The sequence below is a fragment of the Oncorhynchus mykiss genome, chromosome 10, assembly GCF_057628025.1.
Source record: "Oncorhynchus mykiss isolate SJ-2025 chromosome 10, ASM5762802v1, whole genome shotgun sequence".
In the NCBI taxonomy this organism is placed as follows: Eukaryota; Metazoa; Chordata; class Actinopteri; order Salmoniformes; family Salmonidae; genus Oncorhynchus; species Oncorhynchus mykiss.
Window position 1 is genome coordinate 5,856,540 of NC_143031.1, and position 15,003 is coordinate 5,871,542.

The following is a 15,003-nucleotide window of genomic DNA, read 5'->3' on the forward strand; positions in this document are numbered from 1 at the left end:
TAAACTCACCATAGATATAGAGTGAAAAGAACAGACACAACACTTTTATTCCATGTCTACATAGAGAAGGTAATTTGGCAATTTGGGTAAACAGATAACAGTTACACGTGTTGGACTGAGCAAACCCTGAGCAAACATGAATATCTAAACTCAACCAATCAAAGTGGTCACATCAACAATAGGCTGGTGATAAACTATGGTTTCTATGTTGCTTACACAGACACACCAGGGTTTGGTTAGTGGTAATTACGGCTTTTGGCCTTAATTTTTTTTTTTTTGAAAAGCCGATAAATAAAATTGGCACCGACCAATTGTCCAGAAGAGAGAGAAATAAGGCCAGTTGATGGAAATACATTTGACCTGTCATGCTTATCGGTCTATGCGTTCATTTGCATAATTTCGTGGAATTAAATTGGCACGTGTTATGTATCTTATTTATCACACACACGTCATACAGACACGGAGAGGAATTTCAGTCTTCGAGCAGAACATATTTTCGGACAGCGGTCTAATAAGCCCAATCACTGCGAAACAATTCTAAATGCAATCACGTGTTAAAAAAAAAATTGGTTTTTGGCCATGATCATTTTTTTTTCTTCTTCATATTTGTATTTCACAACTGGTAATTGAAGCGCTTCCCATTCACCATTCAAATACATAGTCCACGGAAGGTAGGCTTCATCAGCACGTCACACACCACTTTGCAATGAGTTGGAGGCAGTACGCAATTGGAAAACATAAAAACATTGAAACCTGAACGTTTTACTACACTTTATGAGGTATGTTTTACCTTGCTTCTGAACATATCATTTTCTACTATGGGGTATAGTAGATTAACATAGGTTCATAGGCTAGGTAAATCTTTCTCTAAGTACATTTAAATAAATTACCAAAATTACACTACATGACCAAAAGTATGTGGACACTCGAGTTCCAAACTGGATGCAGCGTGAGCACAATAACTGTTAAATGGAAGCTTCATTAAATGGGTTTCCATGGCCGAGCAGCTGTATACAAGCCTATGATCACCATGAGCAATGCCAAGCGTCGGCTGGAGTGGTGTAAAGCTCGCTGCAATTGGACACTGGAGCAGTGGAAACACGTTCTCTGGAGTGATGAATAACGCTTCATCTGGCAGTCCAACGGACGAATCTGGGTTTGGCGGATGCCAGGAGAACGCTACCTGCCCCAATGCATAGTGCCAACTGTAAAGTTTAGTGGAGGAGGAATGATGGTCTGGGGCTGTTTTTCACAGTTGGGACTATGCCCCTTAAAGGGCTCCCAGTCTAAGGCACTGCATGTAAGTGCTAGAGGTGTCACTACAAACCTTGGTTCGATTCCATAGGGCAGCGCACAATTGGCTCAGCGTCGTCCGGGTGGAAGAATTTGTTCTTAACTGACTTGCCTAGTTAAATAAATAAAAAAGTTACAGTGAAGGGAAATCTTAACGCTACAGCATACAATGACATTCTAGATAATTCTGTGCTTCCAACTTTGTGGCAACAGTTTAGGGCAGGCCCTTTCCTGTTTCATGCACAAAGTGAGGTCCATACAGAAATGGTTTGTCAAGATCGGTGTGGAAGAACTTGACTGGCCCTCACAGAGCCCTGACCTCAACCCCATTGAACACCTTTGGGATTAATCGGAACGCCGACTGCGAGCCAGACCTAATCAACCAACATCAGTGCCCGACCTCACTAATGCTCTCGTGGCTGAATGGAAGCAAGTCCCCGCAGCAATGTTCCAACATCTAGTGGAAAGCCTTCCCATAAGAGTGGAGGCTGTTATAGCAGCAAAGGGGGGGGAACCAACTCCATATTAATGCCCATGATTTTGGAATTAGATGTTCGATGAGCTTGTGCCCACATACCTTTGGCCATGTAGTGTATATAGCCTAATTAGCCTACTCCTGTCTATACATAAATAAAATCATTCAAAATAGACTACTAAAGCAAGTTTTGGCCACAGAGGATCATTAGATTCCCGTAGCCTTAAAAAATAAATAAATTGTGGATTGTTTTAAATCGAATTGCCTACAGCGGGAAGGAAAGGGAGCTGTAGGCAATTCGATTTAAAACAATCCACAATGTATTTATTTGCACGCTGCAAATACCAAATAGATGATTGTTGAGTTGCGACTGTCAGTGAAAAAAAGTAGACCCAGCCAGGTGTAACGGATGTGAAACGGCTAGCTAGTTAGCGGTGGTGCGCGCTAAATAGTGTTTCAATCGGTATCGGTATGGGCGAGGGGACGGTTTAAAGTTATACTGTTACACAGGCATATTGCAATATTCAATTAAATTGTGGGAAAACAGTTTGGAAAGCAAATGGTAAAGAGAAGATTTTGAAAATACTCGAACTCTTTCTTTTAGTTGAGCGAACAACAGTAACGTTAGGCGATATACCTATTTTATTGGCACCAGAGGAGAGCATATTCACTCATTATTGTTGGGTCAGTGGCACTTAAAAGTTTTGTTTATTGTAAAAAAAAAAGTTTCCTCCTGTCATAATCTATTTCTATATATTTTCTATATATTCTATATATATTTCTATATATTCTAGAAATATAAATATTTCTATCTATTTGTCTCTTTCCTCTTTGTTCCAAAGTCGCTTTTATTGATTGTTTGTCCAGGTCAGCAGAGTAGGCTACCCAGTAATCTATCGTAGTAAAACTCCAGTCGTACAAAGTGTAGTCGAATTGTATGCATTTTTCTCCCATGCAAAGAAAGAAGAAACGAATCTGATAAATCCAATAGCCCAGTCCTCTACTTTATATAATACGCGGTAAACCATGCATGTCTTATTTTCTTCTCTTTTTTTTTGCGATAAGGGATTGAGTTATATATTTTTTTGCCTAAATTATGACTATCCAATATACTCATCACGTTACAAATAGTAAGCTATCTTACATAAGTCTGTAAATGCGATGATGCATGGAATGCTTTATGATAAATGTGCATTTTATTTTATGGTGAAAATGTGCTTCCCGAAATATGAAACTCCCGTTCTGCCGACGCATAGACTAGTGATTTTTTTTTGCTGTTCGTTACTCGTCTTTTTGGATGAGGAAAAGGACATGTGGTAACCAGTCAGTTACTGGAACATCTTCAAAGTGCGCGGTAAGAAGAACACAAGTCATTGCATTCTCGATTTGCATGTTCTGTTGAGATGAATTACCATAATCTAAACGTGATTTCTGTTATTCGGTGTACTGTGGGTGGACACCATATTCAGGTTACACACCCAATACATGCAGTGCATTCGGAAAGTATTCAGACCCCTTGACTTTTTCCATTTTTTTTTTTTTACAGTTACAGCCTTATTCTAAAATGGATTAAATAGTTTCCCCTCCCTCATCAATCTACACACAATACAACATAATTACAAAGCAAAACCCGATTTTAGAAATTTTGGGACCTTATATAGACAGAAGTGTGCCTTACAAATCATGTCCAATCAACTGAATTCATCAAAGGTGGACTCCAATCAAGTTGTAGAAACATTTCAAGGATGATCAATGGAAACAGGATGCACCTGAGCTCAATTTCGAGTCTCATAGCAAAGGGTCTTATGTAAATAAGGTGGGGTCTGAATACTTATGTAAATAAGGCAGGGTCTGAATACTTATGTAAATAAGTTGAGGTCTGAATACTTATGTAAATAAGACGGGGTCTGAATACTTATGTAAATAAGGTGAGGTCTGAATACTTATGTAAATAAGGCGGGGTCTGAATACTTATGTAAATAAGGTGGGGTCTGAATACTTATGTAAATAAGGCGGGGTCTGAATACTTTCCGAATGCACTGTATGGTGCCGGGACTTTTCTCAAATGTCCGGTAAATGACAGGCACCTCATTTTCATAACGGAAACCCTGACACACACACACACACACACACACACACACGCACTGCCATCAGAGGTTATCAGGTTATTGATTCTGAGAACAGCAGTATATTTAACTTTGTTTCTCCCTGTGTGTGTGTGTGTGTGTGCGTGCGTGCGCGCAAGGGAGGTCAGGGTGTTTGTATGTGTGTGTGAGAGAGAGAGAGAGAGATGGGGAGGGAGAGACTTGTGGATTTGCCACCATTTTCTGACCTAATAACACACAGCTACAATATGAGCAGTTCCATTAGAAATTGAAAGGATAGCCCAAGCTTTAAAAAAAGAAAGATTGTTTTTATTGATGTCGTGCCTCATCCTTTACAGAATACACAAAAATAGTTTTGTTATTTTTGTTATTTTTATAATCGCACTATTTACATTTTGAAAAGGTTGACAGGTCCTGTTATTACTGAGTATTGGTCGGCGATGGGCGGATAAGGAGGGGGGCAGAGTGGGGGACAGAGGAAGGGGACAGAGGAGGGGGGCAGAGTGGGGGGACAGAGGAGGGGGACAGAGGAGGGGGACAGGGTGGGGGACAGAGGAGTGGGAGACAGAGGAGTGGGAGACAGAGGAGTGGGACAGGGTGGGGGACAGAGGAGTGGGACAGAGGAGTGGGACAGGGTGGGGGACAGAGGAGGGGGACAGAGGAGTGGGAGACAGAGGAGTGGGACAGGGTGGGGGACAGAGGAGTGGGACAGGGTGGGGGACAGAGGAGTGGGACAGAGGGGGACAGAGGAGTGGGAGACAGAGGAGTGAGACAGGGTGGGGGACAGAGGAGGGGGACAGAGGAGTGGGAGACAGAGGAGTGGGACAGGGTGGGGGACAGAGGAGGGGGACAGAGGAGTGGGACAGGGTGGGGGACAGAGGAGGTGGACAGAGGAGTGGGACAGAGGAGGGGGACAGAGTGGGGGACAGAGTGTGTGTGATCCAATTTCCAGAAGCACCTAGAGCGAGAGAACTTTCATCAAAACCTTTCCTCTGAAAACAATAATATAAAACATCTAAACCGACTTGAATCACTTACTTTAGTCCTTCAACCAGACCTGCATTAATCTTTTGGACAGTATGTAAATACAAACTCAAAACTAGGGTTGGCTGCAAAATTCAGATAACCCACATAAAAACAAATACTACAGTTTACTATAGAATACTACAGGATTTAATATAAAATACTGTAGTAAACTTTAGTATACTGTACTACACACTGTAGTATCCCTCAATCATGTGTAGTACTTAGTATAGAATTTTGTAGCATGCTGTAGAATACTATGGTAATTACTACAGCATTATCAACAAAATACCACTGTAGTAAATACTACAATAATGTCAGAAAAAAACACTATGTTTAAAAATAATATAGTAAATACTACAGTATTTCAATTTGCATATACCCTGCCCATTCCCCGCCCCCATTCCCCGCCCCCATTCCCCGCCCCCATTCCCCGCCCCCATTCCCCGCCCCCGTATGAGAAACCGACATGCAGAGTTTAGACCGTATATTGTGTTCCATCACAGGTTGTAGAGAAGAGCAGAAGCGCTGAAGTCTCCTTTCCTTACAGAAAATTTGCTCTTTTAGTATTTCTCCAGCAGGTTTCTTCAAGGAGCCCCCCCCCCAACACACACACTTCTATGTCAAAGATAATAAAATAAAAGCACAACAGTAAATACTACAGTATACGACAGTCTGCAAAAATACTGCAGTAAATACTACAGTATACGACAGTCTGCAAAAATACTGCAGTAAATACTACAGTATACCACAGTCTGCAAAAACACAACAGTAAATACTACAGTATACTACAGTCTGAAAAAATACTACAGTAAATACTACAATATACTACAGTCTGCAAAAATACTACAGTAAATACTACAGTATACTACAGTCTGCAAAAATACTGCAGTAAATACTACAGTATACGACAGTCTGCAAAAATACTACAGTAAATACTACAGTATACTACAGTCTGCAAAAATACTACAGTAAATACTACAGTATACTACAGTCTGCAAAAACACAACAGAAAATACTACAGTATACTACAGTCTGCAAAAACACAACAGTAAATACTACAGTATACTACAGTCTGCAAAAATACTACAGTAAATACTACAGTATACTACAGTCTGCAAAAATACTACAGTAAATACTACAGTATACGACAGTCTGCAAAAACACAACAGTAAATACTACAGTATACTACAGTCTGCAAAAACACAACAGTAAATACTACAGTATACTACAGTCTGCAAAAACACAACAGTAAATACTACAGTATACGACAGTCTGCAAAAATACTACAGTAAATACTACAGTATACTACAGTCTGCAAAAACACAACAGTAAATACTACAGTATACGACAGTCTGCAAAAATACTACAGTAAATACTACAGTATACTACAGTCTGCAAAAATACTACAGTAAATACTACAGTATACGACAGTCTGCAAAAACACAACAGTAAATACTACAGTATACGACAGTCTGCAAAAATACTACAGTAAATACTACAGTATACTACAGTCTGCAACAATACTACAGTAAATACTACAGTATACTACAGTCTGCAAAAACACAACAGAAAATACTACAGTATACTACAGTCTGCAAAAACACAACAGTAAATACTACAGTATACTACAGTCTGCAAAAATACTACAGTAAATACTACAGTATACTACAGTCTGCAAAAATACTACAGTAAATACTACTGTATACTACAGTCTGCAAAAATACTACAGTACATACTGTTATTTTTACTACAGTATTTATACTATAATAAACCCTAAATACTACAGTATTTTGCTGACTCCACTCCGTATAAACACTACAGTAAATACTACAGTAGTCCTACCATAGTATACACTACAGTGTTTTTTCATGTGGGAACTTTCAAAAAAATTCCCAGGTTTTCCAGAAATCCTGTTTGGAGGATTCCAGATTTCCGGCTTATTCTCTCCTGATTCTAGAAATCTTCAAACACAAGATTTCTGGAAAATTTTGGAGAAATGACCGGAAATTTTGCAAACCGACTAACAGCTCACTATCTCACAACCTTTTACTCATACAGTATGTTCAACTGACATCTCTCTCTCTCTAGGGTGAGCATTGGTGTGGTGTGTGTTTTTATGCATATGTATGTTTTTTTTTAGGGGGTGGGGGGGTTGTGTGTGTGTTTTGGGGGGTGGGGGGGTTATGTGTGTTTTTTTGGGGGGTGGGGGTTATGTGTGTGTTTTTTTTGGGGGGGTATGTGTTTTTTGGGGGGGGTGGGGGGTTATGTGTGTGTTTTTGGGGGGGTGAGGGGTTATGTGTGTTTTTTGGGGGGGTGGGGGGTTATGTGTGTGTTTTTGGGGGGTGGGGGGGTTATGTGTGTTTCTTTCGGGGGTGGGGGGTTATGTTTATGTTTTGGGGGGTGGGGGTTATGTGTGTGTTTTTTGGGGGGGTATGTGTTTTTTGGGTGGGGGGTTATGTGTGTTTCTTTCGGGGGGTGGGGGGTTATGTTTATGTTTTGGGGGGTGGGGGTTATGTGTGTGTTTTTTGGGGTAGGTATGTGTTTTTTTGGGTGGGGTGGGGGGTTATGTGTGTTTCTTTCGGGGGGTGGGGGGTTATGTTTATGTTTTGGGGGGGGTGGGGGTTATGTGTGTTTGAAGTTAGGGGTTATTGGGATTGTTAGGGACAGATTCATTTAAAGGCAGGTTGCACACGGCACCGCTGACAATGCTCCTTTAAAGGTCAAGTAAAACGCTGTGTATATAAGGTAAGTAAGGTTATTGTGCAATGTGCTTGTTGATTACGCCTTTGACTGAATCACGCTGTGTATATAAGGTAAGTAAGGTTGTTGTGCAGTGTGTGTAGGGGAATGGCGCTGTTGTTTCAGTGTGTTTTAACGTTGTATCTGTATTTGTGTGTGTAGGGGTTGCCGCGGTGTGTGTGTGTGTATGTGCGGGATGTGTGTGTGTGTGTATGTGTGTGTGTGTGTGTGTGTGTGTATGTGCGGGATGTGTGTGTGTGTGTGTGTGTGTGTGTGTGTGTGTGTCAGGCTGTGCCGTTGGTATACTTGGATAGTTTATTCTCCAGGTCACAGATTCTCTTCTCTTGAGACAGAACTGTCACCTTGAGGTTCTTAACTTCCTCCAACAACCGATCTACCAACTGAGGCTGGAGGGATGGAGGGAGGGAAGGAGAGAGGGAAGGAGAGAGGGATGGAGGGAGGGAAGGAGAGAGGGAAGGAGGGATGGAGGGATGGAGAGAGGGAAGGAGGAAGGAGGGATGGAGGGAGGGAAGGAGAGAGGGAAGGAGGAAGGAGGGATGGAGGTAGGGAAGGAGAGAGGAGGGATGGATAGAGGGAAGGAGGAAGGAGGGATGGAGGGAGGGAAGGAGGGAAGGAGAGAGGAGGGATGGAGAGGGAAGGAGGAAGGAGGGAAGGAGAGAGGGAAGGAGGGATGGAGGGAGGGAAGGAAGGAAGGAGGGAGGGAAGGAGAGAGGGAAGGAGGGATGGACGAAAGAGAGAGAGGGAGGAAGGAGAGATGGAGGAAGGAGAGAGAGGATGGAGGGATGGAAGAAGGCGAGATGGAGGAAGGAGAGAGAGGGAGGAAGAGATGGAAGGAGGAAGGGAAAGAAGAGATGGAAAGAAGAAATGGGAAAGACAGGTCAAGGACAGGACAGGCAGGTCAAGGACAGGACAGACAGGTACAGGACAGACAGGTACAGGACAGACAGGTACAGGACAGACAGGTACAGGACAGACAGGTCAGGGAGAGGAAAGACAGGTCAAGGACAGGACAGACAGGTCAAGGACAGGACAGACAGGTACAGGACAGACAGGTACACGACAGACAGGTACAGAACAGACAGGTCAAGGAGAGGACAGACAGGTACAGGACAGACAGGCCAAGGACAGGACAGGCAGGCCAGGGATAGGACAGACAGGTACAGAACAGACAGGTCAAGGACAGGACAGACAGGTCAAGGAGAGGACAGCCAGGTACAGTACAGACAGATCAAGGACAGGACAGACAGGTCAAGGAGAGGACAGACAGGTACAGGACAGAAAGGTCAAGGACAGGACAGGATAGACAGGTACAGAACAGACAGGTCAAGGAGTGGACAGACAGGTACAGAACAGACAGGTCAAGGAGAGGACAGACAGGTACAGGACAGACAGGTCAAGGACAGGGCAGACAGGCCAGGGACAGGACAGACAGGGACAGGACAGACAGGTACAGGACAGACAGGTCAAGGAGAGGACAGACAGGTACAGGACAGACAGGTCAAGGAGAGGACAGACAGGTACAGGACAGACAGGTCAAGGACAGGACAGACAGCCCAGGGACAGGACAGACAGGGACAGGACAGACAGGTACAGGACAGACAGGTCAAGGAGAGGACAGACGGGTACAGGACAGACAGGTCAAGGAGAGGACAGACAGGTACAGAACAGACAGGTCAAGGAGAGGACAGACAGGTACAGGACAGGCCAGACATGTACAGGACAGACAGGTCAAGGACAGGACAGACAGGTCAAGGAGAGGACAGACAGGTACAGGACAGAAAGGTCAAGGACAGGACAGGACAGACAGGTACAGAACAGACAGGTCAAGGAGAGGACAGACAGGTACAGAACAGACAGGTCAAGGAGAGGACAGACAGGTACAGGACAGACAGGTCAAGGACAGGACAGACAGGCCAGGGACAGGACAGACAGGGACAGGACAGACAGGTACAGGACAGACAGGTCAAGGAGAGGACAGACGGGTACAGGACAGACAGGTCAAGGAGAGGACAGACAGGTACAGGACAGACAGGTCAAGGAGAGGACAGACAGGTACAGGACAGGCCAGACATGTACAGGACAGACATGTCGGGGACAATGATTTTTAGACAAACAGTCAGATAAAGAGGTGATATATTTAGTGTGACTCACGGGCAGGTTGGCTGAGCCATCGCAGGAGGACATGCTGCGTCTGGGGGTGGGTCTAGAGTCCAGAACATTCTTCCTAGCAACTTTGAGCTCGCGGCTCTTGGGGGGAACGTAGCCATCCCTCATGGACTGAAGGATGGGGTCCTCGTCTCGCCCCTCCAGCCACTCCTCTGGCTCCAGGGCCGGGTCGGGGCCCGCCGTGTCTGGATACAGATCATCCTGGAACAGGTCCGACTGGAGGGGAGAGAGGTGCAAATGGGGAGAGAGGGAAACATGGCTCGTTTTAACAAGCCGTTAATGCAGGGCTGTCAAACACATTCCATGGAGGGCCTAGTGTCTGCTGGTTTTTCAATTAAGCCCTAGACAGGGAGGAGAGAAAACCCACAGACACTCAGCCCTCCGTGGAATGAGTTTGACATCTGTGTTAATGTAAGGAGAGAGAGAGAGAGAGAGAGAGAGAGAGAGAGAGAGAGAGAGAGAGAGAGACTTACCTTTCTAGGTACTGTCATGGCAATGGGTTCACACTTCTTGTCATGGAGTTTATATAATCTGGAGAACAGAGAAAAGTCAGATTTAGAGAATAACCACAACAAATACTCTCACATTAGCCTGCTGAGCTAAAGCCTACACCCTGTGCACCTGTGCATAACGTCTATCCCTAATTGTGTGTGTGTGTGTTTATTGACAGGAACCGGGTTACCGAGATTTACTAAGATTTACCTCCCAAACCCACTCTTAGTTTCCCGGGATAAATACTTGCGAAAAACTGGTAAATTATAATAAATGTTTTCTATGAACAGCATGATGTAAAATGGAACTGTTAAATCATTTGCATATAAATATATATAAATAATATACAATGTCTAAATGTAGCTTCTCTATGGCCAATCTCTCTGCTTTCTCAATGATCAATCATCAACGTTCAGGGTGCTGACAGACAGCTGGTAACTTTCTCACTTTGCGACAGGTACATTTGTTGCATCATAGCTGATGCTACAGTGATATTAGGACAGAAGGTGTAATTTACACATCTCTATCTGGATTTCGGGGGGGGTCACCTTATTTTGTAATTGTAAAGATATATATTTATATAGTCCTTTATTGCAGCTGAAGAGGTTTTAAACTATACAACAGAACAGATGAACAGGAATGACATTTACTCCTGAAAACATTGATCTTAAAGCCACACCTCTACTAAGCCACACCTCCGCTCCAGAGTTCCTTTAGGGACCTGTTGCTGCATTGCAACATTAAAGGTTCCTCCAAGAACCCCTCAACCCTCCGAAGGTGCAAATAGGAACCACTGACTAGCAATGGTTCCTTGAGTATATCCAGGGGCTCCTTGAGGATCTCCAGGGGCTCCTTGAGGATCTCCAGGGGCTCCTTGAGGATCTCCAGGTTTTCCTTAATGATCTCCAGGGGCTCCTTGAGGATCTCCAGGTTTTCCTTAATGATCTCCAGGGGTTCCTTGAGTATCTCCAGGGGCTCCTTGAGGATCTCCAGGGGCTCCTTGAGGACCTTCAGGGGTTCCTTGAGGATCTCCAGTGGCTCCTTGAGGATCTCCAGGTTTTCCTTAATGATCTCCAGGGGCTCCTTAATGATCTCCAGGAGCTCCTTGAGGATCTCCAGGGGCTCTCCAGGGGTTCCTTGAGTGTAGTGTGCTTGTATGTGTGTGGGTGTGTTTGTATGTGTGTGAGTCTCCTACCTGGCAATTTCACACTTGCTGACATCCACTCCTCTCTTGGGCATGAAGCCCATCCCCCTCTGAGGCTCCTTGCTGCTGAAGGTACTGAGGTAGTGGACATAGGGAGGCTCCTCTGTTATCTCAAAGTACCGGATACTACTGTCCCCCTGGAGAGGTGGGAGGGGAGAGCAAATAGGAGAGTAGTGGGGAGGTGAGGTAAGGGGAGGGCAGAGGAGATGGGAGTAAGGGAGGCGAGAGGAGTGGTGGGAGAGGAGGGGTCGGGAAGGGATAGCAGGGGAGGGGAGAGGAGATGAAGGGAGAGGAGGGGTGAGGAGAGGAGAGGAGGGGTGGAGAGCGGAGGTGAGGTAAGGGGAGAGCAGAGGAGATGGGAGTAAGGGAGGCAAGAGGAGGGGTGGGAGAGGAGGGGTCGGGAAGGGATAGCAGGGGAGGGGAGAGGAGATGAAGGGAGAGAAGGGGTGGAGAGCGGAGGTGAGGGGAGGGGAGAGCAGAGCAGAGGAAAGGAGGTTGATAGGGGAGGAGAAAGGAGAGGAGGAGAGGGTAGAAGAGGGGAGGGGACAACATTATTTACTACTAAAGCACGTGTCAAACTCATTCCACGGAGGGCTAATTGTCTTTGGGTGTTTTCGCTCCTCCCTTGTACCTGATTGATGAAATAAGGTCATTAATTAGTAAGGAACTCCCCTCACCTGGTTGTCTAGGGCTTAATTGAAAAACCAGCAGACACTAGGCTGTCCATGGAATGAGTTTGACAGCCCTGATCTAAAGGGAGGTTTACAGCACTAGTAGTACTAGAGGAGGTAGTATTATCTACTGTCACTGTACACAGAGAGGGTGTGTGTGTGTGCGTGCGTGCGTGTGTGTGTGTGTGTGTCTGCTCATAACGTCATACCTTTCCACAGAGGTAAACCATGTTGGTGTGTGTGTGTGTGTGTGTGTGTGTGTGTGTGTGTGTGTGTGTGTGTGTGTGCGTGTGCGTGTGCGCGCGCGCGTGTGAGTGTCTGTGTGTGTGTGTGTGTGTGTGTGTGTGTGTGTGTGCGTGTGTGGGAGTGCGTGTCTGCTCATAACGTCATACCTTTCCACAGAGGTAAACCATGTTGGTGTCTGGGTCGTAGTACGGTAACAACACACCGTTACTTGTGTCCAACTCCAGCAGAGCAATAGGTTCCTCAAAATGTGTCTGAAGAAAGATTAGAAAATACATGATTGATGTTCATTGTTCTTCAAGAGATACGAGTCATGGATATGAGTGTGTCTGTCCACACCTGTTCACTGTGTGTGTCCTGTCTGTCAACACCTGTCCACTGTGAGTGTCCTGTCTGTGTCTGTCAACACCTGTCCACTGTGAGTGTCCTGTCTGTCAACACCTGTCCACTGTGAGTGTCCTGTCTGTGTCTGTCAACACCTGTCCACTGTGAGTGTCCTGTCTGTCAACACCTGTCCACTGTGTGTGTCCTGTCTGTCAACACCTGTCCACTGTGAGTGTCCTGTCTGTCCACACCTGTTCACTGTGTGTGTCCTGTCTGTCAACACCTGTCCACTGTGAGTGTCCTGTCTGTCCACACCTGTTCACTGTGTGTGTCCTGTCTGTCAACACCTGTCCACTGTGAGTGTCCTGTCTGTGTCTGTCAACACCTGTCCACTGTGAGTGTCCTGTCTGTCAACACCTGTCCACTGTGTGTGTCCTGTCTGTCAACACCTGTCCACTGTGAGTGTCCTGCCTGTGTCTGTCAACACCTGTCCTCTGTGAGTGTCCTGCCTGTGTCTGTCAACACCTGTCCACTGTGAGTGTCTTGCCTGTGTCTGTCAACACCTGGCCACTGTGTGTCCTGTCTGTGTGTCCTGACTGTGTGTCCTGACTGTGTGTGTGTGTGTGTGTGTATGTGTGTGTGTCGGCTTGTGTCTGTGTTTATTACCGGGTCCCACAGGCCCAGCTCTCTCTGGCTCATCCTGGTGAAGCCGGTAGTGAACAGGTTTCCGTCTCTGGTGAAGATGGCCCTCATTGGTCGGATCCCATCGTGTGGAGCCATCCTCTCCTATTGGACAGAACGGAGAAGCCAGAGGCGTGTTGTAGTGAGCTTGACATTTACAGGTCGTTTCTGTTTGAGCCGTCATGTGCAGCTTTTACCATGAACACAATCTCCACGGAAACGGGAGCATCGATGACAGCACTTTACAACACAACCCCCTCCCCAACTCACCACCACCACCCCCCTCCCCAACTCACCACCACCACCTCCCTCCCCAAATCACCACCACCACCCCCCTCCCCAACTCACCACCTCCCTCCCCCTCCCCATCTCACCACTTCCCACCCCTCCCCAACTCACCACTTCCCACCCCAACTCACCACTTCCCTCCCCATCTCACCACTTCTCACCCCTCACCAACTCACCACCTCCCACCCCTCACCAACTCACCACTTCCCACCCCTCCCCAACTCACCACTTCCCACCCCAACTCACCACTTCCCTCCCCAACTCACCACCACCACCTCCCTCCCCAACTCACCACTTCCCACCCCTCCCCAACTCACCACTTCCCTCCTCTCCCCAACTCACCACCTCCCACCCCTCCCCAACTCACCACTTCCCACCCCTCCCCAACTCACCACCTCCCTCCCCCTCCCCATCTCACCACTTCCCACCCCTCCCCAACTCACCACCTCCCAACCCTCCCCAACTCACCAATTCCCACCCCTCCCCAACTCACCACTTCCCTCCCCAACTCACCACTTCCCACCCCTCCCCAACTCACCACTTCCCACCCCAACTCACCACTTCCCTCCCCAACTCACCACTTCCCACCCCTCCCCAACTCACCACCTCCCTCCCCCTCCCCATCTCACCACTTCCCACCCCTCCCCAACTCACCACTTCCCACCCCAACTCACCACTTCCCTCCCCATCTCACCACTTCTCACCCCTCACCAACTCACCACCTCCCACCCCTCACCAACTCACCACTTCCCACCCCTCCCCAACTCACCACTTCCCACCCCAACTCACCACTTCCCTCCCCAACTCACCACTTCCCACCCCTCCCCAACTCACCACCTCCCACCCCTCACCAACTCACCACTTCCCACCCCTCCCCAACTCACCACCTCCCTCCCCCTCCCCATCTCACCACTTCCCACCCCTCCCCAACTCACCACTTCCCACCCCTCCCCAACTCACCACTTCCCACCCCTCCCCAACTCACCACCTCCCACCCCTCCCGAACTCACCACTTCCCTCCCCAACTTACCACTTCCCACCCCTCCCCAACTCACCACTTCCCACCCCTCCCCAACTCACCACCTCCCTCCCCCTCCCCATCTCACCACTTCCCACCCCTCCCCAACTCACCACTTCCCACCCCAACTCACCACTTCCCTCCCCAACTCACCACTTCCCACCCCTCCCCAACTCACCACCTCCCACCCCTCACCAACACACCACTTCCCACCCCTCCCCAACTCACCACTTCCCACCCCAACTCACCACTTCCCT

General features: G+C 46.9%; 1 protein-coding gene and 1 pseudogene across 1 annotated transcript in view; one reads left to right on the top strand and one right to left on the bottom strand.

Moving 5' to 3' along the window:
- Nucleotides 1–5,445: 5,445 nt before the first annotated feature.
- Nucleotides 5,446–5,496, top strand: LOC118937064 (U7 small nuclear RNA; annotated as a pseudogene).
- Nucleotides 5,497–7,471: 1,975 nt separating this feature from the next.
- Nucleotides 7,472–15,003, bottom strand: part of LOC110492807 (coronin-6) — a 49,030-nt gene continuing 41,498 nt past the window's right edge. Inside the window, exons 6-11 of the mRNA XM_090188800.1 lie at nucleotides 13,426–13,545; nucleotides 12,585–12,689; nucleotides 11,513–11,658; nucleotides 10,299–10,356; nucleotides 9,811–10,041; nucleotides 7,472–8,045 (exon numbers count right to left, since the gene is read on the bottom strand). Of these exons, the coding sequence (XP_090044926.1) occupies nucleotides 7,923–8,045; nucleotides 9,811–10,041; nucleotides 10,299–10,356; nucleotides 11,513–11,658; nucleotides 12,585–12,689; nucleotides 13,426–13,545 (783 nt within the window). The 3' untranslated portion in view covers nucleotides 7,472–7,922. The remainder of the gene's footprint in view (nucleotides 8,046–9,810; nucleotides 10,042–10,298; nucleotides 10,357–11,512; nucleotides 11,659–12,584; nucleotides 12,690–13,425; nucleotides 13,546–15,003) is intronic.